At 43.0% G+C, this 26,363-nt stretch overlaps 2 protein-coding genes across 4 annotated transcripts in view; one reads left to right on the top strand and one right to left on the bottom strand.

Annotated features, from left to right (window-relative positions):
• CTNNA1 (catenin alpha 1) overlaps nt 1-26,363 on the top strand; it is a 95,878-nt gene that overhangs the window by 42,255 nt on the left and 27,260 nt on the right. For all 3 annotated transcript variants that reach the window (XM_061622460.1, XM_061622462.1, XM_061622461.1), the window contains 5 exons: nt 7,175-7,255; nt 8,038-8,190; nt 11,966-12,058; nt 12,750-12,906; nt 23,496-23,696. In XM_061622460.1, coding sequence (XP_061478444.1) covers nt 7,175-7,255; nt 8,038-8,190; nt 11,966-12,058; nt 12,750-12,906; nt 23,496-23,696 — 685 coding nt within the window. The remainder of the gene's footprint in view (nt 1-7,174; nt 7,256-8,037; nt 8,191-11,965; nt 12,059-12,749; nt 12,907-23,495; nt 23,697-26,363) is intronic.
• LRRTM2 (leucine rich repeat transmembrane neuronal 2) lies at nt 296-2,151 on the bottom strand. Its single transcript, XM_061626162.1, has 2 exons — nt 2,122-2,151; nt 296-1,414 (listed from the first exon to the last, which is right to left on the bottom strand). Exons 1-2 carry the CDS (start codon nt 2,149-2,151, stop codon nt 296-298), a joined length of 1,149 nt encoding a protein of 382 aa, XP_061482146.1.

The following is a 26,363-nucleotide window of genomic DNA, read 5'->3' as shown; positions in this document are numbered from 1 at the left end:
AAAATGTTACACATATAATTACATAACATGAAGCAGTTTACATATTTTGGATTGAGCATATTTAGACTTCCAAACATTAGGAGTGCAAATTTAATGCAAACATTGCTGCTTTAACACGGAAAATATTACGGGTTTGTTTTTTAAAAAAGCCACCCTTAAATACTGCATCACTTATAACAAGTAACCTAGAACAATCTAAGCTTTCTCAACGTTTGTAAAAAATCAAAAATATGTGTAGGATCCCTGCAATTTAAAATAAGTTCATCTGATTTTGTTTGTTGATTACCTGTGTATATTATACTTCACATTCTTTATAGGGTAGTTGTTGACACTTGCATTGTCCATAACCATTAATGATGATGAAAGGTCCTTCATGAGTGGGTTCATATTCATTATAGGGTCCTTGGTCTGACATGTCTGACAAATGTAGCCGTGTTTGAGATCGTAGTTGCCTGTGGCTTTGAATCATTGAGCACTGCCTAATTTTTCTTAATGTGGGAGGGCAGCACTTCCTGGAGATGAACAATACAAAAATGAGAAAAAAGAAAGAAAATAATAAAGCCATTGTTCCTGTAATTACCTGCTGGGTGAAGATGGCATTGTTTGGCTCAGGCAACTGCTCTTCTGTAGTAATGGGTATGCTTGTAGTAGTTAAAACTTCTTTGTCTCCCACATGGAAATTTGAGGAACTGATTCTTTTTGTATATTCAGTTGTTGGAGCTCTGTAACTTGTAGCAATAGATGTAACAACAGTTGATAAATTCCAGCAAAGCTGAAAACCATAAACTGCATCTAGAATATCCTCTCCCTGGGTGTGGTTTGGGCTATGACAAAGTATGGAGTGCTCCCACCGACCTTGGAAGCCACTCAGCCATGTGGCTAATGCACATATTTTGGGGCTGCATTCCCAGGGATTGCTGGAGAGGCCCACTGTAGTAAGGGTTGTAAGTGAATATAAAACCTTGGACTCCAGAGTGGTTAGCTTGTTGTTATCCATTAGGAGTACTTTAAGATTAGACATTATTTCAAAAACTGTCATATCAATGGCTTTGATCTCATTTCCAGACAAATCTAGCTTCTCTAAAGTGCCCCAGGTCCATTCCATCCCGCATGTCAAGTTGCTAATTTTATTCCCCTGCAAGAAGAGCATGTGCAGATTGCTTAACCGTAGGAAATGAGCAAAGTTAATCTTTGTCAGCTGGTTGTGCTCTAGGTGAAGTTCCCTCAGTCTGATTAATCCTGCAAATCCATTGCGTGCCAAACTTCGCAAACGATTTGTGCTCAAATCCAAAAAATCCAAACTACGGCAGTCTGAAAATAGACGGACTGGGATAGTCCTCAGGGAATTGGAACGTAAACTCAAGGTTTGCAGTTTGCGAAGGCCATAGAACAACTCAGGATGCAAAGCAGACAATTGATTGAAAGAGAGGTCCAAATGTTGCAGGTTAAGTAGTTGGCTAAAAGTTGTGTTTGGTAAATAAGAGATTTTATTTGAACTTAAAATTAATTCCTTGAGTTTATACAGTCCTTGAAAACCATCTTCTCTTACTGTATCAATTTGATTATGGTCTAAATGAAGCCATGTAAGTTGACTGAAGCTTGCAAACTGATCCCCTTCAAGTTCCATAATAAAATTGTGCCTCAATGACAAACCTAGACAGCCCTTGTCAGTGGTGTTTGGCACTGAGTGAAACCCCTGAGAGTCACAGTAAAAGAGCAGCTTCTCGCAACGGCATTTTGGCGGACAAGCCATGCCCAAGGCAGGCAGCATTTTAAAAACAATACTCATTGCATATACTGCTGCCAGCATAGGAGCCCCTAATGGCCACTTGAAATGTGAGCCTGCAGAATATAATTCAGGGAAACAACAAAATAGGATATTTTTATCAGATGTATGGTTCCAACAAAAAAAAGAGAAAGCATGCTGCAGATAATTACATGCATTAAAATGCTTCAGGTCTTAGCATATAAAACAAATCCTTAGTATAAGCATCTGTTTAAATTATTGATATTACTGATAAGGCAACTGGAAAGTGCCTTTTAAAATCTTTTGTTACCTAAATGTGCATTTCTAAAGTAAGGTGACTACACATACTGCAACAAACAAATACATAAACTTACCCATTCTTTTGAGTACGTCGGAGGTTGCATTCAGTCGCAGTTTGAGACTCAACACAGTGAGTCCATGAAAAGCTCTAACATTGACAGCCTTTGAATAATTTACTTTCTTCTACTATCCTCATCAGAGTTCTTAAAAATGACTTGATATTTCCTTTTCTCATATTCCTTTTGAATTAATTTCCTTGATTTCCAATGGCAGGTCTGTTAATCCCTGAATCAGTGCAGAATTGTTTCTCCCTTTTTATACTGATGTTTAACTGAAAATGCTTTCCACAGCTATGGCTTTTTTGTCTTAACTTGTTGATGGCAGAAGGGTGGCTTATTGCTGAGAGAAGCTTCTGTAGTCGCTTGAATGCATTTGCTGAAAAGCTTTCCGGGATACGGTACAGGAATGCATTTGCTTAAGCGCTGCAACGACACAACTGTATATAGGCTGACGTCATCCTGTGACGTTCCTTTTTGTTTGGGTTTTCCAGAAGCTTTGCACTGTGGTGTATAACTGCAAATTGTGAGATTAGACTACCACTAAGAGGAAAAACTAATTGTAGGCATTCTTTATCTGGTATCCACGGGATAGGAATGACTTTACATGAGTCTCTATTGCATATTACATGTTTATTACTATAGCCTTGAGCTATATAACTGAATCTGTGAAGTATAGCTACAGCTCCTGTTTTTGCGGCATGGTGGTCCTGCTGACATTCTTCTGCCTAAAAGGTGTAGGGCGAGCGGGAGTAGGGAGCTCATTAACAAAAAGTTGCATAGGATTTGCTCATCCAGAGTTGTCTATCTTGCCATATAATGAGATCTAGTTTAAAAGGAAGAAAATATTGTTAGCGCTGGGAAGACAGTGTTTTAGTAATCACAAGAAAGTCACTCAAATGCAATATATTTAAATTATTTTCTACTTCAAAACTTTTTAACATGTCACTTGACACTCCAGTGGTTCTACTCCTGAGTAGTTCAAATATTTGAGAATAAGCAAACTGAGGTTCTATTCCAATAGAACAAACTGTGGGTGTGATAATGAGAACTAGAAGAAGCAAGACTGGATGAAAAATAGTTCACAAGAAATCTTGAAATAGATGGTGTGGATATTTACAGGCTTTCTCTTCTTGATCAATTTTAAGCCTTCTCTATAGAAAAATAAACATTACTTTTCCCCCTACTTAGCCAAGGCAAATGTTAATTGCGTTAATTGAAGCAAGAAGCTTCTGGCTTTTATTTTTATTTTCTTAAATTGGTCTGAAGAGTTAGTTGGAGAAATTCTTATTTAAGCTGTATAACGAATTATATCAGCTGTTGGGGAGAAGGGTTCAGTTCAAGTACTGGAGTAATCTAGTTTTAAAAAGTTAAATCCTGTTCAGTCATTAGGAAGTTGTGGGACTCTCCCTCCCTGTGCTTGCCCTATGTGTTTGGCCTGTACCGAAGTCCTAATTTCAAATCCAATTATTTAATGTGTCTCAAACAGAAATAGGCTATGGCAACAAGGATAAATACTGGCTTGATATAACCTAGTGCTATCTTGGGTATTTTGAGGCTTGTGCTATCGTTAAATGATATAATCTGCAACTTTAACCTATAACAGTTGCTAAGTGAAAATTGGTCAGTCGTTGTGCTCACCAGAGGGCAGCACTACATTCACTGTGTTAAGAATAATTTCAAAGCCTGCTTAAAATACCAGCCATGCCCTGTCACAGTTATTTCCCCTTTTATATGCCTGTGACAGATCTGTAACCCCACCCTGCAAAGGATTCAGATAGATTGCCACCTCTTGCTGAGGTGAGCATTCCAGACTGGCAGTCTGCTTGGGAAATTTCTAAGTCCTGATGCCAAGGACCCCTCTCTTCAGTCCAACTATAGAAATATTAAGTGGTAAGGCAGTTTGGTCTTTATTCTCCCAAAGCCCAGGGGACACAGAACTTCACAAACATTGTGAAGTTTCCCGAGAATGCAGCGAGTAGCTTGACCACAATGCATGTGGGGAGGGAAATAGTGAGAAACTCCAGAGCATTCCCTTCTAAAACTAATGAAGCCAAATGTCAAAATATAAAGAATTTTGTTTGGGGAAGAAGGGGGCAAATGGAAGGCAACAATTGCGCTCAGACCTCTGGGTTAAATATTAAAGTTCTGTAGCTTAGCTAGTTGCATGTTACTTGCCAGAGCAGAGGCTTGCGTTTTAGAACCTGTACAGAGTTTCTTTGAGGTTCTGAGAGAGAGTATTTTTGGTCACCACTGACTAGATGGTTTCAAGAGCCAAAATACTGAAGTGATGCTTCATCTGTTGATGAGAACTTGAGACCATTTAAACCTGGTCTCGTAAGAGACTGGCAGTTTTCCAATGGTGAGAGCAGCTACATTTCTTTAGGTGGATCAGGCAGCAAATTAGACATTTATTTAGAGGCAGCTTCCACCTCTGTAACAATCTGGAGTTAACCTTTATAAAAGAGCTAGCCTGTTCCAAATAGTTTGCCATTGTGAAAAAGGAATTAACATGAGGATATGTGTTAAGAGACAAAACTCAGGATATATTCAGTGTTTACATTCAAGCTGGGACTTTTGGGTGACACCAGAATAAAGGGATTAATCACAACCCCCAATACTCCCATCTCAGAGGCGCACATCCAGTAAATTCCAAATAACAGGACAAGAAAGTGCATGAAGACCTTCCACTTCAAGTCTGGCTACCTTTTGATTATTTTTGATGAGGCTAAATTGAAGGGGAAATTAATAAATAAAAAATTAATGGCTTCTCTCCCCCAACCCTTGTCAGAATACAGTTATGTTGTAATGCACAGGGAATTTGGCAATGGTACTGAATTCTCCCTACTGGTTTATAGTAGGGAAATGCTACTTTATAGTAGTAGATCAGGCAGAAAGATGGCTGCCTTTGGTTAAGCTGCTTAGAACCCCAAAGAACTTGTGGAAGATAAGTAGAAATAACAGGTGCAGCAGCCTGAGAAAGCATCATGTCAAGGGGAGCCCAAGAGGAAAGCTGGAAGAGGAAATAGTCTAGAGCAGCCTTTCCCAACCAGTGTGCCTCCAGATGTTGTTGGACCACAACTCCCATCTTTCGTGACCATTGGCAATGCTGGCTGAGGCTGATGGGAGTTGTGGTCCAACAACATCTGGAGGCACACTGGTTGAAAAAGTCTGGTCTAGAGAATAAGAAGGAAAGGGATGAGAGAGGAAAAGAAAGCTGGAGGAGAGAATACTGAGTGAGTGTTGCATACGATTGGGGCCTGCAGGGGAGGAGGTTTTAAATCATCACTGGTGTCAGATGAACATTAAAAACTACCACCAAAGATTAAAAACGATTAAAAATACAATAAAAACAAAGGTCAACTGTTGGAAAAGCATCTTAATTACCTGCATAAGAACATTTTTCAGTAGGTGCTGAAAAGTTAAAACAGAAGGCACCTGCTGAATCTCTGTTGGCAGAGCATTCCAGAGAACTGGGCTGATGACACGGAAGGCTCGATTTTGTGTCAATGTTAAATGAGCCTCGACAACTCGGGAGACAATCAAAGCCGCTCTTGCACATGATCCCAGTGATTGACCTGAGATATAAATGTTCTGGCGACCTCTAAGGTACCCTGGGCCTAAGTCGTTCAGGCTTTGTAAATTAATACAAGGACCTTGAACCTGGCTCAATAGCAGATAGGCAATCGGTGCAGATGTGTTAAAAGTGGTGTCACATTTGTCGGCCATGTGCTCCCATCAGCAATCTCGCTGTTGCATTTTGCACCAGCTGGAGCTTCCAAACCAGGGCCAAGGGCAGTGCCACATAGAGCACATTGCAGCAATCCAGCCTCAGGGTTAGCAAGACGTGGACTACACAGGTCAGGCTATCGCTGTCCAGGAACAGCTGTAGCTGACAAACCAGACAAAGCTAGTAGAAGGCTTTCCTAACCACAGAGAATACTTGGACCTCTGGTGACAAAGATGAATCCAGAAGTACCCCTAGGCATCAGAGGGAACCTGACCCCATCCAGAACTATCCCCCAGTCATGGGAACCACCTACCCAAAGAGCCTCCGTCTTCCCAGGATTCGAGCACAGTTGATTGGCCCTCATCCAGTCCGCTACAGCATTCAGACGCCGATCCAGAGCGTTCACAGCCTCTGATTCAGATATTAGGGAGAAATAGAGCTGAGTGTCATCAGCATACCTCTGACACCTTGCTCCAAAACGCCTAATGACCAGTCCCCATTGCTTCATATAGATGTTGAATAGCAATGGGGAGAGACTAGTACCCTGTGGAACCCCCTATCACAAATGCCAGGGGGATGAGGAACACTCACCCAGTGTTACTCTCTGAATGAGACCCTGAAGGTATGAGCGGGACCACTGTAACACAGTACCTCCAGGACCCATCCCACTCAGTAAATCCAGGAGGATGCCATTGTTAATGGTATCAACTGCCACTGAGAGATTGAGCAGAAGTGACAGGTTTGTACTCCCCCATCTCTTGCGTGATAAAGGTAATCTATCAGGGCGACCAAGGCTGATTCTGTTCCAAAACCAGGTTTGAATCCAGATTGTGATGGATCTAGATAATCAGTCTTATCCAGGAATACCTGCAATTGCTGTATAACCATCTTCTCCATCACCTTTGCCAAGAAAGGGGTGTTGGTGACCGATCTATAGTTGTTATGTTCCATTGGGTCCAGTGTAGGCTTTTTAAGAAGTGGATGGACCACCGCCTCTTTAAGGGCAGTGGGGATCACACCATCATGCAAAGATATATTTAGTACATCTGTGACCCATTCAGTCACCCCAGCTAGCTTTAATCAGCCAGGATGGACAAAGATCTAATGAGCAGGTGGTTGGGCGCATCACTGCAAGCATCTTGTCCACATCATCAGCCTGCATAAACTGGAATTGATCCCACAGCATTGGGCTCAGCGTTGGACGCCTCAGCTGGCACGGCCGCAATGGTAGTGTCTAAATCACTGTAGACCCGAGCAACTTTGTCCTTGAAGTGTTTAGTTACAGCTGGATACCGTGTGTTCCAGAGTTAATAAAATGTTTTTGTTTATCTAATTTTCTAGGCTGGACGCAGAGAAAGAAGTGATGCTCTAAACTCTGCAATAGACAAAATGACAAAGAAGACAAGGGATTTGCGTAGACAGGTATAGTATTAAATATGTATAAAATGCTCACGCGAACTGTTGCACTACATAACATTCCATTAATCGTGTTAACCTGATTCTTAGTCTTCACCGTTCTGTTCATTGCAAAAGAAAACTAAAAAAATTAATTCAATTTGAACTTGAGTGAGCTGACTTTGGCAGTAGGGAGTAGCAGTGTCTTCATAGCAGCCTCTTAGGTGCAGTTGTGTTTAAGCTTTGCTGGAAGCAAGGCATGAGGAACTCTTCCTCCTCCTCTTCTCCCCAGCAGAAGGCGGCAAACTGAACCAAGCCCCACTGCCTACAAGGATGGCCTTCATGGAATGAACTCTCCTCTCATTATGAACAGAGAGTATTAAAGTGAGCTTGTTAGTAATGCCCATTTTTGCATCTCTGTTCGTTGGCCATGAGAGCCCATGTGGTGTAGTGGTTAAGGTGTTGGACTAGGACCTAGGAAACCAGGGCTCAAATCCCCACACAGCCATGAAGCTGACTGGGTGACCTTGGGCCAGTCACTGCCTCTCAGCCTCAGAGGAAGGCAATGGTAAACCACCTCTGAAAACTGCTTACCATGAAAACCCTATTTGTAGGGTTGCCATAAGTTGGGATTGACTTGAAGGCAGTCCAACAGGTCCTTGGCCACATGGAAAGTTGAAACTGCTTTTGTACTGATCTAACGTGTGTTTAGTAGAAGGATCATAGGCAAAGTGAACTATGCATTAATGCAGAGTTAGAAAAGGACAGTTTACATTTAAGGCCAACAATGTTTTGATCTCTATTCTCAGCTCCGCAAAGCAGTAATGGACCATGTTTCAGATTCCTTTCTGGAAACAAACGTGCCACTTCTAGTTTTGATTGAAGCTGCCAAGAACGGAAATGAGAAAGAAGTTAAGGAATATGCACAGGTTTTCCGTGAACATGCCAACAAGCTGATTGAGGTAGTGTGAAAATTTTAAATTTAAATTGATGCTTTAATTATGCACTATATGAAGTATTTATCCTCAGCCTCCTGCCAGCCAGTTTCATTGAGTGACCTCAAGTTCTGGTATGCTGACAGGGGAATCTCTATCCTTGCTTGACTTTTGGAAGAAAAAAAACCAAATCAGGAATGTAAAATTACATTGTATGTGTCTGGGAACTTACTTGGTTAGCCTTATAATACTCGATTTCTGAAAATCTGGGTTTACTTACAGTTGAGTTTTTGGAAACATGTTAAATAGACAGTTTTTCCTGGTTCATAGTACTACGTGTATTAAAAGATTTTGATGTTTTTATTAACAAAGTTGTGGAGAGAAGTTTGGAAAAATGACAGCATAAGTGCTGTCAGTTGGCTAGTGCCAGTTCATACAAGATTCCAAGCTTTGGTAGATTTGGACAAAAACAATTATATTAAAAATATTTGTTCTGTTTCATAACTATTGGTTTCATAACTAAGGAAAAAAGTATTTTTATTATTGAAGAATGGGACATAAAAGCCAGAATTTCACAGATCTCATTTCTGCATTTTGTTAACAGTAAAGCAAGATTTCAGGTAGCATGCCACATGCTGCTATTAACAGAAATGTAAAGCGACTCTATACTAATATGAAATTCAGTGTTATACAGAGAAGCTATGATTTTAAAGATAAACATTTGTCACACTCGAGAAGGTTAACACATGCATATTTATCATTCATTGTAGTATTAAGTGATGGTTTGTGCTTGTAAATGAACTGATCACCATAGACAAAGACACCAACATCAGTTTTCACAATGCTTTTAGGTGGAGATGGTTAACACATGGTTGGGATGTGAAGTGTAACTGAACAACAAGCACTAAACAAGTCCATCATAGAAGAATAGCAACAGATCAGCACACAACTTCCTGTAAATGCTGAATAGTATTTCTGAGGAGTTACGAAGTAAAAATATCTGTAGAAATAATTGTTGGTAAACATCAAATTATTGCAAAATCTGTTCAACACTACTTATGATTCTCAGTTAATTAAAAATAATATATCACCCATGCGAGCATACATCTCTATGTTATCTATTTACCTTGCTTATCTACCTTGGCTTGGCTGCCAAGGTAGGACTTTTTAAAAAGAAAACAAGAGGCCCAAGCCTTGAAAAACAATGTGTAATTAATCTAAAACTCTTTTTAAAAATCACTTTTTTCTTCTGCAAATACAAAAGAGGAAGGCCGTAAGAACAGCAGTCAAGAACAACATATTTCCAGCAATTCCTACATAGCAATTCACATCCAAGATAGTTACACATCCTTAGTGACTCACTATTTTAAAACATAGATTTCCAGAATTGCACTCATGAAGCAGGTGAGCCATATGTATTAGTATGCCTCGATGATATACTATGAATGTGTACCAGATTTCTACAAATACTACTTTAATTAAACCTTTTTGCAGCCTAGTTTGATTTGTTAATTTTTCAGCTAGGGCTACCCTTCACACCCAATTGAATCATCTAACAAGAGACGAACTTGAGGCAAGCTTCCAATTTTTTGCAATATCCTGCCTAGTAGCTGTCAGTAAGAATTCTATTAACTCCTTTTGTGCTAATTTCCTCTGGGTGCCTCAAAGACAGTCAAAAGTCCCAAAACCAGACATAATAGCACAAATAGCTTGGAATGACAACAAACAAAAATGAGATGCTAAACCACTACATATGAAGAAGGGCCCTTTTTTATTTACATCCCCTCCAGCATAAGGTTTTCGTGGTTGTATTAATATGACAGAATTGTTGTGTGCTATCTAAATATAACTTTGAGTAGTCTTTCTCTAATTAGGGCTGAGAGAGACTTCATTGATTTCCTCCCTCACAGGGCATTCTGTTGCCCTTCATTGATTTGTTATGCCTATGTCAGTTTCCCAGACACCTTTCAGGCTCATGGTAGAGGAGAAATTCAGTTCAGAACAATTACAATACATATTATAGAGAGGGGCACCTTTAATTCAATAGCTGATGCTTTACATAGTCTTGAAATTAACAACATAGACTGGTCATCTATCAGCTACTATGTGGTTTAATTTTTTACATAACACTAAGTCTTGCAAGCATCAGCATGATGGCTTGGGGGCAACAGTGAGCGCATAAATAATACTTCACAGTTCACTTTTATAATTGATTGGGAGAAACATGGCTTAAACAGTACTCAAAGTACTGAAGGCTGAAACTTCAATCCAAAAGAGTGTTGATTAGAGGTAGCCAAGATGTTGCCTTCCAGATGCTTTGGGCTACAATCGCTGGTTGGAGCTAACAGCAGTTGTAGTCCAACAATATCTGGGGGGCCCATGTTGCCTGTTGTGATATAGACCCATAAAAATATAAAAACAGCCTGCTGGATCAGGCCAGTGGCCCATCTAGTCCACAGTGGCCAACCAGTTGCCTGTGGTAAACGAAGTGCAAAGAGCACTCTCCCCTCCTGCGGTTTCCAGCAACTGGTATTTGGAAGCATACTGCCTCTGCCTATGGAGGCCAAGCATACTTAAGTATGGAAATATGGTGAAAGATGCCTGAAAGTAGCAAGAAGTCTTTATGAAAGCATAGATAAAGGTACATATATGTATGGGAGCATGGTGAAAGATGCCTGAAAGTAGTGAGAAGCCTTTATACTTGTGGTTCTGGCTCTGCCTGGCTTCAAGTCTTGGCAGCAAAAACATTGAACAAAAAAGCAGAGCCCTTCCTGACTTTACTTCCATGATAGTAAAGAGTGTCTGCTTCCTGGAGAAAATACATTAAAATGCTTTTAATTGCTTCTCTCCTTATTGATGCAGAATGTTTACAGGCACAATAAATCTTTAAGAGAAATCACCTGGTTTACTGACCAGAGCTGAGACTTCCTTTGGCTAGCTGCTGCTTAAAGGAGGCAAAATTTGGCTGCTCTTAGTGGGGTGGAACACATTGTTCTTGTCTCTTTGTACTAATTTTTACATACTTCTGTGTACAAATATAGGCTTTTAATAACCAGCTGTCATTCACCTGTTAGCTAACAACTACAAACCATTTTAGAGTCCCTCCTCTGAGAACAAGTTCCAAAATACAGAACATTTTCACTGAAAAATAACATAGGTGTGTGTGTCCTTCTATTACCCTCCCAGAAAGCAAGTGAAAGGACTTCTCTCTAGAGAGCAGTGCAAGGGTCCAAGCGAATCTCTAGAAACAGGCAGTTGTCTTTTCTGCACCAATTGGCAGCAATGTATTCTGTTCTATATGAATCTTTGATGCACATAAACTACTTGCACATGAATGGAGGATGTTCCCACACCAGACTACGCTTTTTGAGAGGCCAAATGGTTAAGTGAAACTAGGCAAGGCTTCTCAGTGCACCTATGTTCTATTTAGAATAGCCAAATGGTTTATTCATGGAGCTAAAGCTATGACAATGCCAAATAAAGAAAGATTAATGATGCTGTTATCAAAAGTGATCAATTTCATTAAATGTCTTTTCCTCGTGTATATGAAAGAGAATAATAAAACCATTAGACCATACATTTAGAGGCTACCACTGCTTGTAATAAATGTCAATATTAAGCATTAATGCTCCTAACTCAAAAATATTTATCTTTAAAACTCAGAATGGTTATTGCCAGTTGTAAAAGGCATGTGAACTGCAACAGTTGTGAAGAACAACTGGACACAACTGACCTACAAGGTTGCTTTTGATTGCAGAAGCAAAGATTTACAAACTAAAATACCTTTCTCTTCTGTGCATAGGTTGCTAACTTGGCCTGTTCTATCTCAAATAATGAAGAAGGTGTGAAATTAGTTCACATGTCGGCAAGCCAGCTTGAAGCCCTCTGTCCTCAGGTAAATTATGAGCTGATCCATAAATTCTGTGTTCCAGGTCTCTATATGAAATGTGGGGAACATAAATATCTTTTTAGTCTATGTGATATTTTACCAGCTAAGATCAACGCTGTAGGATAGGTGGTTTGTCAGATAAGAATATAAAAGTTGTTGTAGTCTTAATATAAAACATAAGGCTGAGGTCACTTAAAGCTATCAGTATAGCTATTCAAGATGGGTTGTTGTATCAGTAGTAAATAATATATTTCCTCAGTCATCTGTTTCCTCTATTGAGAACAAGGGGCAATGTAACTTTGCCTGACACTATTCTGCTGTTTAGACATTGGAAGGCCAACTAATTCAGGTTGTTCTTGTTAAAGGCAGATGAATATGCAGAGTATGTACCAATTCCAAACATATATTTAGATTAAAAATGGAAGGAAAAAATCAGGCTAGCTTGCTTTTATTCTCTCCATACTGGGAGCTGTTGTAGCTGAGCTACAAATCAGGAAGTCCTCAGTTTGAATCTTGCCATGAATTATAACTCTCTAGGAAGCCTTAAACAAAGCATTCCTAGATTCAGCTCTCACTCCGCAAATCGCATTAGTGACTTGTCAGTTTCACTGTATGTCCTTCATTTTTGTACATGAAAATCTGAAAATTGGTAAATACAGTTAGGGTGTGTAAAACAAGTTTTCCCCTTGTGTTACAGGTAATAAATGCAGCATTGGCATTGGCTGCCAAGCCACAAAGCAAACTAGCTCAAGAAAACATGGAGCTGTTTAAAGAACAGTGGGAAAAGCAAGTCCGTGTGCTTACAGATGCTGTGGATGACATCACTTCAATTGATGACTTCCTGGCAGTGTCAGGTAACCAGCTACAGTTTGCTAAGATTTCCTTTATATTTAGCTTTAAAGTTTATCCTACTACAGTGGCACTGAAATATCTTTTGGAATTCTGCGAATAGTCTGCTGCAGCAGAAGAAGGTAGTATAGGCATAGCCTGCTTAACGCTGCCTCGCTATAATGTACATGCTCCATACGTCCCCCATACTACCCCTCTTGACGTTCGCTCGCTTCACAATAACATATACTTTATTGGCATGACGCTGCTGCCATCTAGTGGTGATTGAGTGCACTACAATTGAAGACAATTGCTTCACTTAACGTTTATTTTAGCTGTAAGTATACTCTCTGGTCCCATTGTGAACGTTAAAGCGGGGTATGTCTGTATTGCAGCAACTGCCATAGATAAATGTTACTGTGAACTTGTGTAAGCAAGAGACTATTAGTTGCATGAAGTAAATAAAAGTGAAGATATCAATATAAATATAGAAGAGGTCTAGATACACTCTCATCAGTCCAGTTGGGGGATCTCTTCTTACAAGATGAGATTAAAAAATGAAGGAATGCTTTCCAGTAAGATGATCCAGTCAACTGAAGTCAATGAACCTACTGATAGAAATTCTATAGAAATAGAAACCTATAGAAATTTGCAGGGCAACCATGGCTGTAAAAGGCTTTAGCTCAGAACCGATTTAGTCACACAACCATCATACTTTTTTGGTTCCCAACGTTGAAATGTAGGGACAACCTATTTTGTAACGCCAGCAGAGCACTACTATGATCATATACATTTTTCCATTTCATGTTGTACCTGGAACAGTACTCCCTTAACTGTTCTCCTGTCAATATTTGCAACTGTTGTAGGAATTGCTCTTTGCATTATGCATCCACAGTACAATAAGGTGACAGTCATTATGGTTCATTGCTATTGAATAATAAACATTTTGTACAAAACAAATTGTAAATTCTTGTAGATTGCTAGGAAACGAAGTCTACTATTTGGCTTACCTGCTAACATAAATGCTTGGATAAATAGAAGATACAGCTTGTGCCAAACTTGAATTTGCATGTTATTTCCTTTCAGGCAGCATTTTGAATACTTTATTACAGAGCTTGCAGCTAGGGTTTTTAAAATCTTTTTATAAAATGTCTGGCTACTTCAGGCATTTCAAAAATAAGAAACACCAGTCAATGACTGTTAGTGTTCCGAAATGTTCCGTAGTGTGCAGAATCCTAAGCCTTTCCTGTGGATCCAACAGACTTTGGTTGGGTCACCATAGACTCTGGGCCTGTCACTTTGTCCACTTCTGTGGAGTCTATAGTGGTTTGTCTAGCCCTACCAGTCGTCCTGCAATGGCCCAAAAATGGTGCTTCACGAAGATTTTAATGCTGTTAAAGACTGTTCTTTGCTGAGAATATTTTGAACAGCATTCTCTTCCGTTTATTCCCAGTTAATGATAGATGACAGTATATGGGAAGCCTTATGTATTACTGTGCGTGCCCTGAGTTTAGGAAAGTGCCACCGTTTTCTAGGGATGGCCAAGGAGCTCTGAGCTAATTACACCCACCCTTTAATTACAACGTAGAACGGATTAAGAGTGACAGCTTTTTACGGCTGCTTTGTGCTAGTTTTTCTCTGTAGGAATTTGTCTGCTAGGGACAACCATGTGTGTTCTCACCGTGATAAGCAATATGAAAGTTCTGGCACTCTAATCCTTGTATGCACAGCAACAAATATACCATCCTTCAAATTATGGCATACTGGTTTTTTGTAGCAAAGAAAAGTTTGGTGGCTGGTAGCTAGAGAGAGTCTCTCCCGAGGTGGCTCCTTCCCATTAAAATGCCCTACCCAAGAAGGCCCACCTAGGGTTCTTATTGCTAACATTTAGGTACCAAGCAAAAATGTTTCTGTTTTCTCAGGCTTGTAAGAACTAATGTAAGCATTCTGTAACTTAATTGCTGCATTAATTTATGTGCTTTATTAGTAGTAGTATTTTAATTTTTTTTTGTTTCTTACTACTCTTAGCAGCCCTGGGAAAATAATTTGTATCCTACACCTACAACATAGATTTATGTCAATAAACAAAGAGGTATTCAAGGTTCCTAGAACAGCTCTTGCCTTCATCTGTGGGTTATGGTAGGGCTCTGCAACGTCAGGTTTGCACTGAAGCTGATGTCTGACACTAGTGACAGGCTAGGGAGTTCTTATTAACGGGTAGATTTTTTTTCTTCTGCAAACCTCCATGAGGGGAAACTTATTAAAAGTCCTGAACTTCCTCAGTCTAAATATTAGGAAATACTCAGCATATGCAGAAGCAAACGCAGAAGCCCTTATCGCTGCTGCTACTTTGGATCTCAGGCTGTTGGTGGAAGTACAAACTACAGTGCCTCGATCCTTCCATATATGGACACAGGAGCTGCTGTAGCCACTGAGGGGAGGGGTAGACAGTGACATGGTTAAAATGTATCCTCTGTGTGTTTGGAGCTATCTCCCCGGGGGGGGGCCAAGAAAAACATTGTAGGATGGGGTTTCTGGGCCACAGCTCAAAGACATAGACTGAAGCTGGAGGTGCTAGATTTCACATTGATTAGAATTTACCATCACGATATTTTTCCTCCAGGTCTCTACTAGCATAGAGGTTTTCCACAGGTAGCCTGCCATCAGATTGGAACATGACATCTAGCGTCCAAAGGCAAGAATGCACTAGAGTTAAAACCTGGGGCTCGAGCCCCTCCCACTCCAGTCTTCATTCTTGCCTCCGTCCGAGGCAGATCTGAATTTAGACAGAGCGTAGCTAAGTCTTATTTCCATTCTGTTACTCTTCTTATCTTTTTACCTCTTGATTTCTTCGGGGTTCTTCCCTGAGGCTTCACCAGCAGCGGCTGCTGCTTTTACATTTAGCAGGGACTCCGCGGCTGCGATCCTCCCCCCCCTTTTTTTTCTTTGCCGTTTGTTACTCAGCTTTCAGAACTTCCTCCAGCAGCGGCTGCTGCTCTTTCCCATTTAGCGGGGGCTCCGCGGCTGCGGTCCCCCCTCCCCCTTTTTGCCGTTTATTACTCAGCCTTCTCAGCCTCCTCCAGCAGCGGCTGCTGCTCTCTCGTGTTTGCGGGGGCTCCGCGGCTGTTAGGCTCCAACAGCAGCGGTTGCTGTTTTTTCGTTTGGGGGGGGTCCGCGGCTGCGGTCTCCCCCCTCCTTATTTCAGTCTATATTTTAGCCTCTACATAGGGAAGCTTGCGGCTGCGGCTCCATCGTAGACACCCCGCCCGTTCTGAAGCCTCTTGTAGCGCTCCCGTTTTTCCCGCCAACCCCGATATCGCGGCCGCCATTGTTATTTATTTCTGTCCTTAGGGAAGCTTGCGGCTTCGGCTCCCTCGGCGGCCGCCATTGCAATTTCTTCTATTTTTTTTACAGAAGCCCCTCAGCCCTGCTGTTCATTCAACCTGGCTTGGGCTCAATTACGCTTACTGATATCGCCCCTCTCGCCTGTTTTTTAGCACCCTCCGGTGGCATATCCTCCCAGCTGACTCCCGGCCGTTTTCAAACCCTGCTAGAGTCTTAGTGAGAGGCTCCATTATCGCGGCCGCCATTTTGTTCGTTTTTTGCCGCCTTTTTTCTTTTCTAATCACTTGGGACTTGTGTGCTCTCCTGTTAACAAACATATACTCACCTATTCAGTATTCCCCTCAGACACAGCAAGTAGCCCTGTTGTGGGACTTGTGTAGTCTCCGGTTATCAAATTTATATTCACTTAATCAGTATTCCCTTCAGATACATCAGGTAGCCCTGTTATACCACACCTTCCTCTTCGTGTGTGTGTATATTTGTAGGTGCACCTCCAGTAGCCCTGTTATACCACACTTGCCCCATTGTGTGTGCGTATATTCGTAGGTACACCTCCAGTAGCCCTGTTATACCACACCTTCCCCAGTGTGTGTGTGTATATTTGTAGGTGCACATCCAGTAGCCCTGTTATACCACACCTTCCCCATTGTGTGTGTGTATATTTGTAGGTGCACATCCAGTAGCCCTGTTATACCACACCTTCCCCATTGTGTGTGTGTATATTTGTAGGTGCACATCCAATTGACTAGTCTGTGCACCTTGGTGGTACCGCACCTTCCCCATTGAGTGCGTGTATCTAACCTTGGCCACACTGCGATTTTTTAAATAAAGCTTACCTCTCTGGCAGTGTCACTAGCGGTCTCGCACCTTCCCCATTGTGTGCGTGTACTTAGCTTGGCGCCAACCTTACCCGAGTTGTTACCTTTCTCGTACTGGGTGTACTCACTCCTGTCATACTGTTTCTAGTCTGTCCTATACTATTTCTACCTTGGCTCTGTTACCGCTCCTTCCCCATTGTGGGCGTCATTCAGAGATTGTCATGGCGGATTTGAACCCTGAGGTGACAATATCCCCTGAAGCAGGCCGTCCATCCCCACGCCAGCCAGCTAAACATAAACACGCCAAGGCAAAAGCAAAGACTAAACACCTGTCTGGTCACGGAGCGCCCAAGAGAGCACGCTACGTATCATCACTCCCAGAGAAACCTCGCCATGCAGCCGTTCCTGCACTTTTCCAGTCTCCTCCTGAGTCTTCAGAGGAAGAGTTTGAAGGATTCCCCTGTCAAGCTCCTCAAACTCCGCATGGGCAGCCTCAAATTCCTCTTCAGGAACAGGCACTACCTTCTTCCACTCCCAGTTGACCCCTGACTTCCTGCAACAACTACGAGAGCTGCTGGGGTGCCTATCCCATCCCCAGCCTACTCTACATTTGTCTTCTCAGCCCGGAACCTCACGACAGCCCAGCTCTGCGAGACAACCCGGTGACAATACTGATGCTCCACTACCCTCTCCTAACCCATATGAGGTGGTCAGGGGTAGATTGGACATAGAACAATCTCAGTCTGATGACTACATGAACGTTTTTCAGACTGACCTGGATGAATGGAGTGGGGAATCTGACCAGGAGGAAGAGATCTCCTATCGCCTGTTTGACCCGGCGGATTTCTCTCGTCTGTCACGTAGAGTCTTGGACACTCTTGGCATTCAACCAGAACTTATTCAACCGGTTGTTCCTCCTGTCAAGGGTGCCAGAGTTCTCAAGTCCCCCAGATCAGTGCAGCACTTCATTCCCGTGCCAGACCCCATTAAAAAACTGACCAGAGAAGAATGGGCCCGTCCCCTTCGTCCATGTCGTTCCTCCTCCTTAGCCAACAAGCTCTATACCCTGGACCCGGAATCCATGAACGTCCCGGGGGTGGACCAACCTATTTCCAATCTTGTATCCCGTTCTCTCCTTCCAAAGGAAGGCGAATCACTGTTCAAGGACCCCTATGAGAGGAGGCTTGACTTTGTCTTCCGTAAGATCCATGAGGCCTCCGCTCATTCCATCCGGACCTCTTCTACTGCCTCTATCTTCTCACGGGCTTCCATGATGTGGTTAGAGGATATCCTTGACGAACCCAACCCGGATCCTGCCAAACTAAGGAAAGGTATCCTCAAGATACACAAGGCTGCTGCCTTTGTGGCCGACGCCACATTAGACGCTTCCCATCACGGTGCACGCGCCCTTGCAGCCGAAATTGTAGCTCGTCGTACTCTATGGCTCCAACATTGGGACGCCGACTTGACTGCCAGAACCAACTTATCCTTAGCTCCATACTCAGGAAATATGCTCTTCGGCGAGGACGCTCTCAAAGCAGTCCTTGTCGACCCCAAGGACAATCGTAAACCTGCACTAGCTACGGCCAAAAGAGACGACCGCAGACCTGGACGACGGTTTACCCCTTACCGTTCCTTCCAACCCTTTCGGAGAGGACGACCCGGTGGACGAGGACGGGACACGAGGCCTACAAATTTCCGTTCCTTCAAGGCACCCTGGTCCAGACAACGATCACAATACAGGGGCCAATACCAGAGCAGGCAGGCATATGGCAGAGGAAAACGTCAACACAGGCAGTTCTGACTCCATCCCCATTGGAGGCAGACTCTCCTTCTTCTCCAGCATCTGGCTAAACTTGACAAACATCTCCTGGGTCAGACTTCTCTTCACCCAGGGCTACAATATAGAATTTTGGCGGACACCACCGGACAAATTTTGCATCTCCTCCGTCTCCAGGGCACGCAAAAAGATCATGCAGGACGCACTACGACATCTACTAGAGATAGCCGCTATAGAGCCTGTTCCCCCATCCGAACGGCTACAAGGCATGTACTCCGTCCTCTTTACGGTTCCCAAGCGAGACTCCTCATGGAGGGCATCTTAGACCTCAAGGGCCTCAACCGCTTCGTCAAATACCGCCACTTCAAGATGGAATCTCTGGCGTCTATTGTAGAGGCTCTACAACAAGGGGACTTTATCGCATCCATCGACCTGAAGGACGCTTACTTACACATCCCAATTTGCCCGGGTCACAGACGGTTCCTGAGATTTGCACTAGGCCACCTCCATTTTCAATACCGGGCCCTTCCATTCGGCCTCTCCTCGGCCCCCCGAGTCTTCACCAAAGTGATGGCCACCATGGTGGCGTATCTCCGCCTCCAGGGGGTCCATATTTATGCTTATCTCGACGACCTCCTCCTCCGAGCAGGCTCCCGGGACTTGGCCAACAGGCAGATCCAGTTCACCCTAGAGGCACTACACTCTCACGGCTGGCTGATCAATGCCAAAAAGAGTCATCTACAACCAACTCAGCGCCTCCAGCACTTAGGGGCAATACTGGACACATCCCTAGCCATGTCCTTTCTGTCCCCAGACCGTATTGCTTCCATCACAGCCATGGCAAACTTACTTCTACATCGCCCCACAGCAGATGTCATGTTTCTGGCCCAGTTTCTCGGGGCAATGATCTCCACCATCCACATCGTTTCGTGGGCCCGACATCATTCCAGACCTTTACAATGGGCTCTCCTACCCTTTCAAGCGGACATCTCCAAGTCCAACCATCGCGTAATTCCTCTGGGCCAATCTCTGACGCAATCATTCCGCTGGTGGGTATCCACAACTTCCCTTACCAAGGGGACACCGTTCCGGGACCCAACCAGGGTCCTAATCACCACGGATGCCAGTCTCTCCGGCTGGGGAGCCCATTGCAACTCCACCTTTGTCCAAGGCGTGTGGTCAACCCAGGAACTAAGTTACAACATCAACTGGCTGGAGCTCAGGGCTGCTCATCTCGCTCTAAGACACTTCCAGCCACTTTTCGCTCTACAACACATCCTAATTCGCACGGACAATGTTTGCGTGAAATCTCACATCAACAGACAAGGAGGCACAAGGTCCAGGGCTCTACAGGAGGAAGCAACACGACTCTTCGACTGGGCCGAGTCCCACCTCCTGTCATTACGAGCAGAACACCTCAGCGGCACGCTAAACGTTACGGCCGACTGGCTCAGCAGGCAAACGATCCATCCGGGAGAATGGAAACTTCATCCAGCTGTGTTCACCCTCCTTCAGCGGCGGTTCGGCCCCCTCTCACTGGATCTCTTCGCCTCCAGCCAAAACTGCCAACTGCCTCGTTACTTCTCAAGGTACCTAGAGACAACGGCGGAAGCAGTGGATGCGCTGACGACACCATGGCCACACGGGCTCCTGTATGCCTTCCCGCCTATATCACTCCTAGGCAGGACATTGACAAAACTCCGACTGGAACGGACACGGATTTTACTCATAGCACCCTACTGGCCTCGCAGACCCTGGTTTTCGGACCTCCTCTCGATGTCAATGGCGGCTCCCTGGACTCTTCCAATCAGGCCGGATCTTCTCTCCCAAGGACCAGTTTGGCATCCGGACCCGAACTGGCTGAGACTGACAGCCTGGCTTTTGAGCGGACACAGTTGATCTCTGCTGGTCTGTCTCAAGGGGTCATAAACACTATTTTAGCATCTCGGCGTCCGTCAACTACTCGAATCTATCAGAGTACTTGGCGTACTTTTTCCAGCTGGTGCACTTCTAAAGGTTTTTCAGCACCCCAAGCCACTGTACAGCACGTTCTACAGTTCCTATACAGAGGCATGACATTGGGACTCAGACCGAACACCCTGCGTAGACAGGCCTCCACCATCTCCTCAATTCTGTCTGTTTCTTCATCGGCAGCACCCCTAGGCACTCACCCGCTCATCAAACGCTTCTTAAGAGGAGCTCCCCACCTCTCTCCAGCGGTACGTCACCACTTTCCATCCTGGAACCTCTCCAAAGTTTTGCAGGCCTTACAGCGACCTCCACTTGAGCCTCTTGCCTCGGTGCCTCTAAGACTGTTGTCTTTTAAAGTCCTTTTCCTCGTGGCTATCACTTCAGCGAGGCGGATTTCGGAGTTACAGGCCTTGTCATCGGCCCGTCATCTCTGCGTATTCCATAAGGACTCTGTAGTCCTGAGGCTGGATCCATCGTTCTGTCCTAAGCTCAACTCAGTCTTCCACAGTAGCCAGGACATTGTACTTCCATCCTTTTGTCCAAAGCCGGTCCATCCCCTCGAAAAGGCCTGGCATTCGCTGGATGTTAGGAGAGCGCTCAAAGTTTACCTCTCTCGCGCCCAGGATATTAGACAGACAGACGCATTATTTGTATCCTTTCATCCGAGATCTTTGGGAAAAAAGGTGTCCAAATCCACTTTGTCCTGTTGGCTTCGAGCCTGTATTTCTATTGCATATCAGTCACTTAATTTGCCAGTGCTGTCTAACATCACGGCCCATTCGACCAGGTCTGCCGCCACTACGGCGGCTTTCCTAACTAATGCTCCTCTTATAGACATATGCAGAGCGGCGGTATGGGCTACCCCTAACTCCTTTGTGAAGCATTATAAGATTGATCGCTATGCTTCAGCTGACGCCTCTTTCGGGAGACGTGTCCTGCAACACGTTATTTCTGATTTGTAACTTCCTAGGAATCCCTCCCTATTAGGGGGCTACGTTGGTACATCCCAATCTGATGGCAGGCTACCTGTGGAAAATGGTCCCTTGGACCCACCTGAAGGGTGATTTTCACAGGTACGCCTGCCATCACGTCCCTCCCTTGTGGGGGATTTCTGGGGAAATTCGTTCAGTATTTCGTATATAGTTCAATCTATGTGCTTCGTGCTCTGTCTGATTTTCTTTAGTTAAAACCTGTTCTTATGTTGCAAGTTCTATGATATTTGTTATGTATATTTTCTTTGCTGCTGGGGCTTTTGCCCTTTGGTTACTTTCAGATTACCACTTCGGACTCGTCATCATGAAGACTGGAGTGGGAGGGGCTCGAGCCCCAGGTTTTAACTCTAGTGCATTCTTGCCTTCGGACGCTAGATGGCAGTACTACCCAATCTGATGGCAGGCGTACCTGTGAAAATCACCCTTCAGGTGGGTCCAAGGGACCATTCTACAAACTTAGCCTGGCAGTGTAATGCTCACAGACTACACCCAGCCCACCATCAGGCCAGTAGGCTGGAGCCTGGTACTGCACGTGGCCAGAGCCTTGACTAGATTCAGGCTGTGGATTTTATACTGTGCTGAGAACCCGTGTTAACTGTTTTGCATCCTCAACTTCTTGTTTTTACTTCCTATGTTTTACTCATTTGCTCTTTGCTCCGTAACCTTTGTTACATAGCTAATAGCTACATAAAGTTGCTCTCCAAAAACACCGTTTGGAAGGCAGTGATAATCTCAAACAAGTGGTTTGCAAAGGCTATTGTGATGTTCTGGCTGCTACTTTGTACATTTCTGATTTTCATTAGACTATTTCAAAATGACTTCATATCAAGAATAGGGACATGTGTGGGAATTTGGCATAAGGGGTGAATGTCAGAATGAAGGAGAAAATATTTCTTGTGATACAGGCCTCATTTTCCCATAAAGCAGCATAACACTTCAGTGCTAATACTTAATACTTTCGATGCCAGATAGAAATATCTGGAAAATTGAGGACCGTGAAGTGTGAAATTGTCAGAGCTGCCTGAGGAACATGGACAGTTTTTTGCCAATAAGAGTTTGAGCATCGTCACCTTTTTTGGACTTTAAAAAGATCTTCTGGTTCCTGAACAAGTAAATGCAGCAAGATGACAAGCATCCTTTTCCGATCATATTTTTGTTAAGGATGTTCTTCAGTATTTGATTTTGTCTGAAATATTGTGATTTTTGCTGCCTGGTTTGATATATAAAACCTTTTAGAAAAGGGGTGGTTAAACCTATGGCCCTTTATCCAGTTTCATGCAGGTGTGGGGTCCCTCTAAAAGCAGGATAGGGAGCAAGAGCAGAATAAGCTAAGGAAGAAGGCAGGGAAGCCCTCTGCAACTATTACGCAGTCCAAACAACCACCAAGGGAATGAGATTCTCTCAATGGGGGGCAGGAATAGTTTTCCACCCCTGTTTTAGTATGCTGATTGGGACATGTCTTATTTCATTCTCAAACTGCCAATAAAATAGCCTTTGAACTGGTGAATGATTTTTTTCCTTCTGTCAAAAACCGGAGGTAAAGGGGATTCCTTATTAATGGAAACGCTTAGCTGCTGCGTTCTGTGCTCATTGTGTGACAGTGAGAGATTTTTGACGGCCTTAACCAATTTTCCCCCCAGTACTAATTCTAATGTATACCACAATAGGGCAAAATATTTCTTGCTAATCTTGTTTTATTTTACCACCAGAAAATCATATTCTGGAAGATGTAAACAAATGTGTCATTGCTCTCCAAGAAAAAGACGTTGATGGCTTAGACCGTACTGCTGGTGCGATTCGTGGTCGTGCAGCTAGAGTAATCCATGTTGTCACTTCTGAAATGGATAATTATGAACCTGGAGTGTATACAGAAAAGGTTCTGGAGGCAACAAAGCTGCTGTCAAACACAGGTAAGATAAACTCTTTCATCAGACTTTAAATTTCAAATACTTAACATGTTCAGTGCTTTCTGCATAGGACTTGACGTTGTTAGGTACCGTAAAAATAGAAGTTGTGCATTTCTTTTGGAGTTTATTAATTGGTTAAACCTCGATGCTTGATCTAGTGTTTTGCTGGAATATTTGCTTGAGATGTAGATCTGTTTTATCCATAAAATAATTCTGTGAGCTCAGTACCGAGTACATAGCTGGAGTGGGGATCTATTGGATGACAAGTACCATCAGGCCAAACCAGTATGGGGATGATTTATTATTTATTTATTTATTTGATTGATTTCTTAGTCGCTCATCTGGCTGGCTACCCAGCCACTCTGAGCGACGTACAAAGCAAAAAACATATAAAACATCAAAAACACCAAACACTAAGCAAGAAAGCTAAACAATAACATAAAAACTAATTCAGTTACAATAAGGCTTCTCATCTGTATAGTCCAAAATGTGCGCCTTCAGATGGAAACTCGTGATGTGAGTCTTCCCACCCTTGCACAAAGACCGGTGTGGGTGATAGTCCATATGCAATGATGGGAGTTGTAGTCCAACAACTTGTGTAGAACCAAACTTCCCGTCCCTGGGATATAATCACTAGGAAGTTACTGGCTTGCTGTGCAAAATACATGTCCTAATTGAACAGTTTTCTCCATTGAAATAGAGAAATGTAAAGTCATAGATAAGACCTAAGTAGGAGTCTAGTTGGTGAATTTAAAAGGTATGAATTTTAATGCACCCCAATATAACTGTGGCCTTGAAGCAAGGCTGACACTTTGTTTGAACTATAAAATGCCAACCAGGAGCAATTGTCTTCCAGCATAATGTAAAGGGGTGTTTCACACCTCTGTCTATGCAGAAAGCCACAGCAGACAGAAGTCTGACCTTGAATTAAAGTGAATTAATTATAAAATCAGTATCTTAATTCAGAATAATTTGTTAGTGCCATAGTACTACTATATTCAGTCCTAGAGCACTAGGAACTAGTTATGAGCTTGAACTTTGAATAATTTTCCAACACATCTATAATAATAATAATAATAATAAATTTTATTTTTCAGCCGCCTATCTGTCCGGGTTAGGGACACTCTAGGCGACGAACAACAAGAATAAAAACAATCCATATACATCAAGATAATCAAATTTTAAGCTAAAGAAACCATCCGTTAATTCAGTTATAACATAAAATTAATCTGTCCCAATCTTGTAGGCCTGCCTGAACAGCCAGGTCTTCAAGGCTCGGCGATAGCTGGACAGGGAGGGAGCATGTCTGAGATCAAAAGGGAGGGAGTTCCAGAGAGTGGGGGCCACAACAGAGAATGCCCTCTCTCTGGTCCGTACCAGCCTAGCTGTTCTCACCGGTGGGACCGAGAGAAGGTACAGGGTACAGGGTCCCAGTATACCGCATGGGATGTCATAGAATTTAACTTCATTTTTTCTTTTTTTATGCAGGCTAAATGTGTTGGCTGTCAAGTGCTCTAAAGGTTTTCTTAAAAGCTATCAATGCAGCTTTCCTTCTAGCATATGTAATGAGAATTTAAATCAAATTATCTACAAATGGAACCTACCAGCATTCATTTGCACAGGTTAATTGTTTGTCAGTCCTAAAAACTGATACCGTATTCAATCTGGGTGCTAGTACTGGAGCCGCAGCTGTCTCTGATATGCTTGCGTTTGCCTTGCAAAGGCACATAAACAGACCCGTTGTTTGAATGGAATGCCGTTCCTTTCCACCTGGTGCAACTCAGGGAGGGGTGAAGGGCTCTTAGGAAAATCCTGGAGTCTCTGCCCCATTTGCTGAACTGGATTGACCTTGCCACTGAACTGAATGCAGCACTGATTGCACCATCAAATGTCTCTGGTGGTACTGATGTCAGATGCAGTAGACGCCTTCTGATAGACTGATTAGTACCATTTTGCCCCAGTACAATGTTCCTGTTAACACTCTTCCCTGGAATCCTCTCCTGCCTAGATGATCTTAGTAACGCGCAGCACATTTGGAATCAACGTTATTAATGCTTCATTGCAAATCACTGTGCTTACCAACATTTAAAACTGCCTTAATTATAAAATTGAATATACATGATTTTAAAGGATCTTTAACTGTCAATTTGACCTCTTATTTAGGAAAGCACTGATCCTAGTGTGTCCTTCCCTCCTCTGTGTAAAAGGTGTTAGGCTCCCCGCTGAGGCCATATGTCAAAACATGAAATCTAATACTGCATTTGTTGCTTTGGCAGACTTTCTGTTTTCTTGCTCATGTTTTTGTTTCTAACAGATTTCTAATCTTCGGGGCTCTTCGTAGATCCTAACAAAAAAACGTTTGTGTTGTATCACTCCAGGTTTAGACTATAATATAATTATTAGCAGTAATGTCTCCTTGCAAACTTTTTTCACCTGTACACTTTTTCACAGGTATAGTCTAATCAATGATGTACAAAACTAGCATGAACACAGTTGCACTTCCAACCTTTATAGGTGTCATTCCTATGTGTCTTGTTAACCATTTGTGGGGATGAGGTTAGGAAATGTAAATGAATGAGTTTAATCATTCACATTGTAATGAGAAAACACTGTACCAATAATGCTTATGAATGAAAATCTGCTTTTCAGTATAGTGTCACTGTGGAATCT

Source organism: Rhineura floridana, chromosome 4 (assembly GCF_030035675.1).
Source record: "Rhineura floridana isolate rRhiFlo1 chromosome 4, rRhiFlo1.hap2, whole genome shotgun sequence".
Classification (NCBI taxonomy): Eukaryota; Metazoa; Chordata; class Lepidosauria; order Squamata; family Rhineuridae; genus Rhineura; species Rhineura floridana.
This window is presented reverse-complemented; position numbering and strand designations above follow the sequence as displayed.

Coding starts and splice junctions, on each gene's coding strand:
- LRRTM2 (XM_061626162.1), bottom strand. CDS start 2,151: ATGCAACCTCCGACGTACTCAAAAGAATGG. Junction 1,415..2,121: donor CGACGTACTCAAAAGAATGG/GTAAGTTTATGT, acceptor TCTTTCAATCAA/TTGTCTGCTTTGCATCCTGA.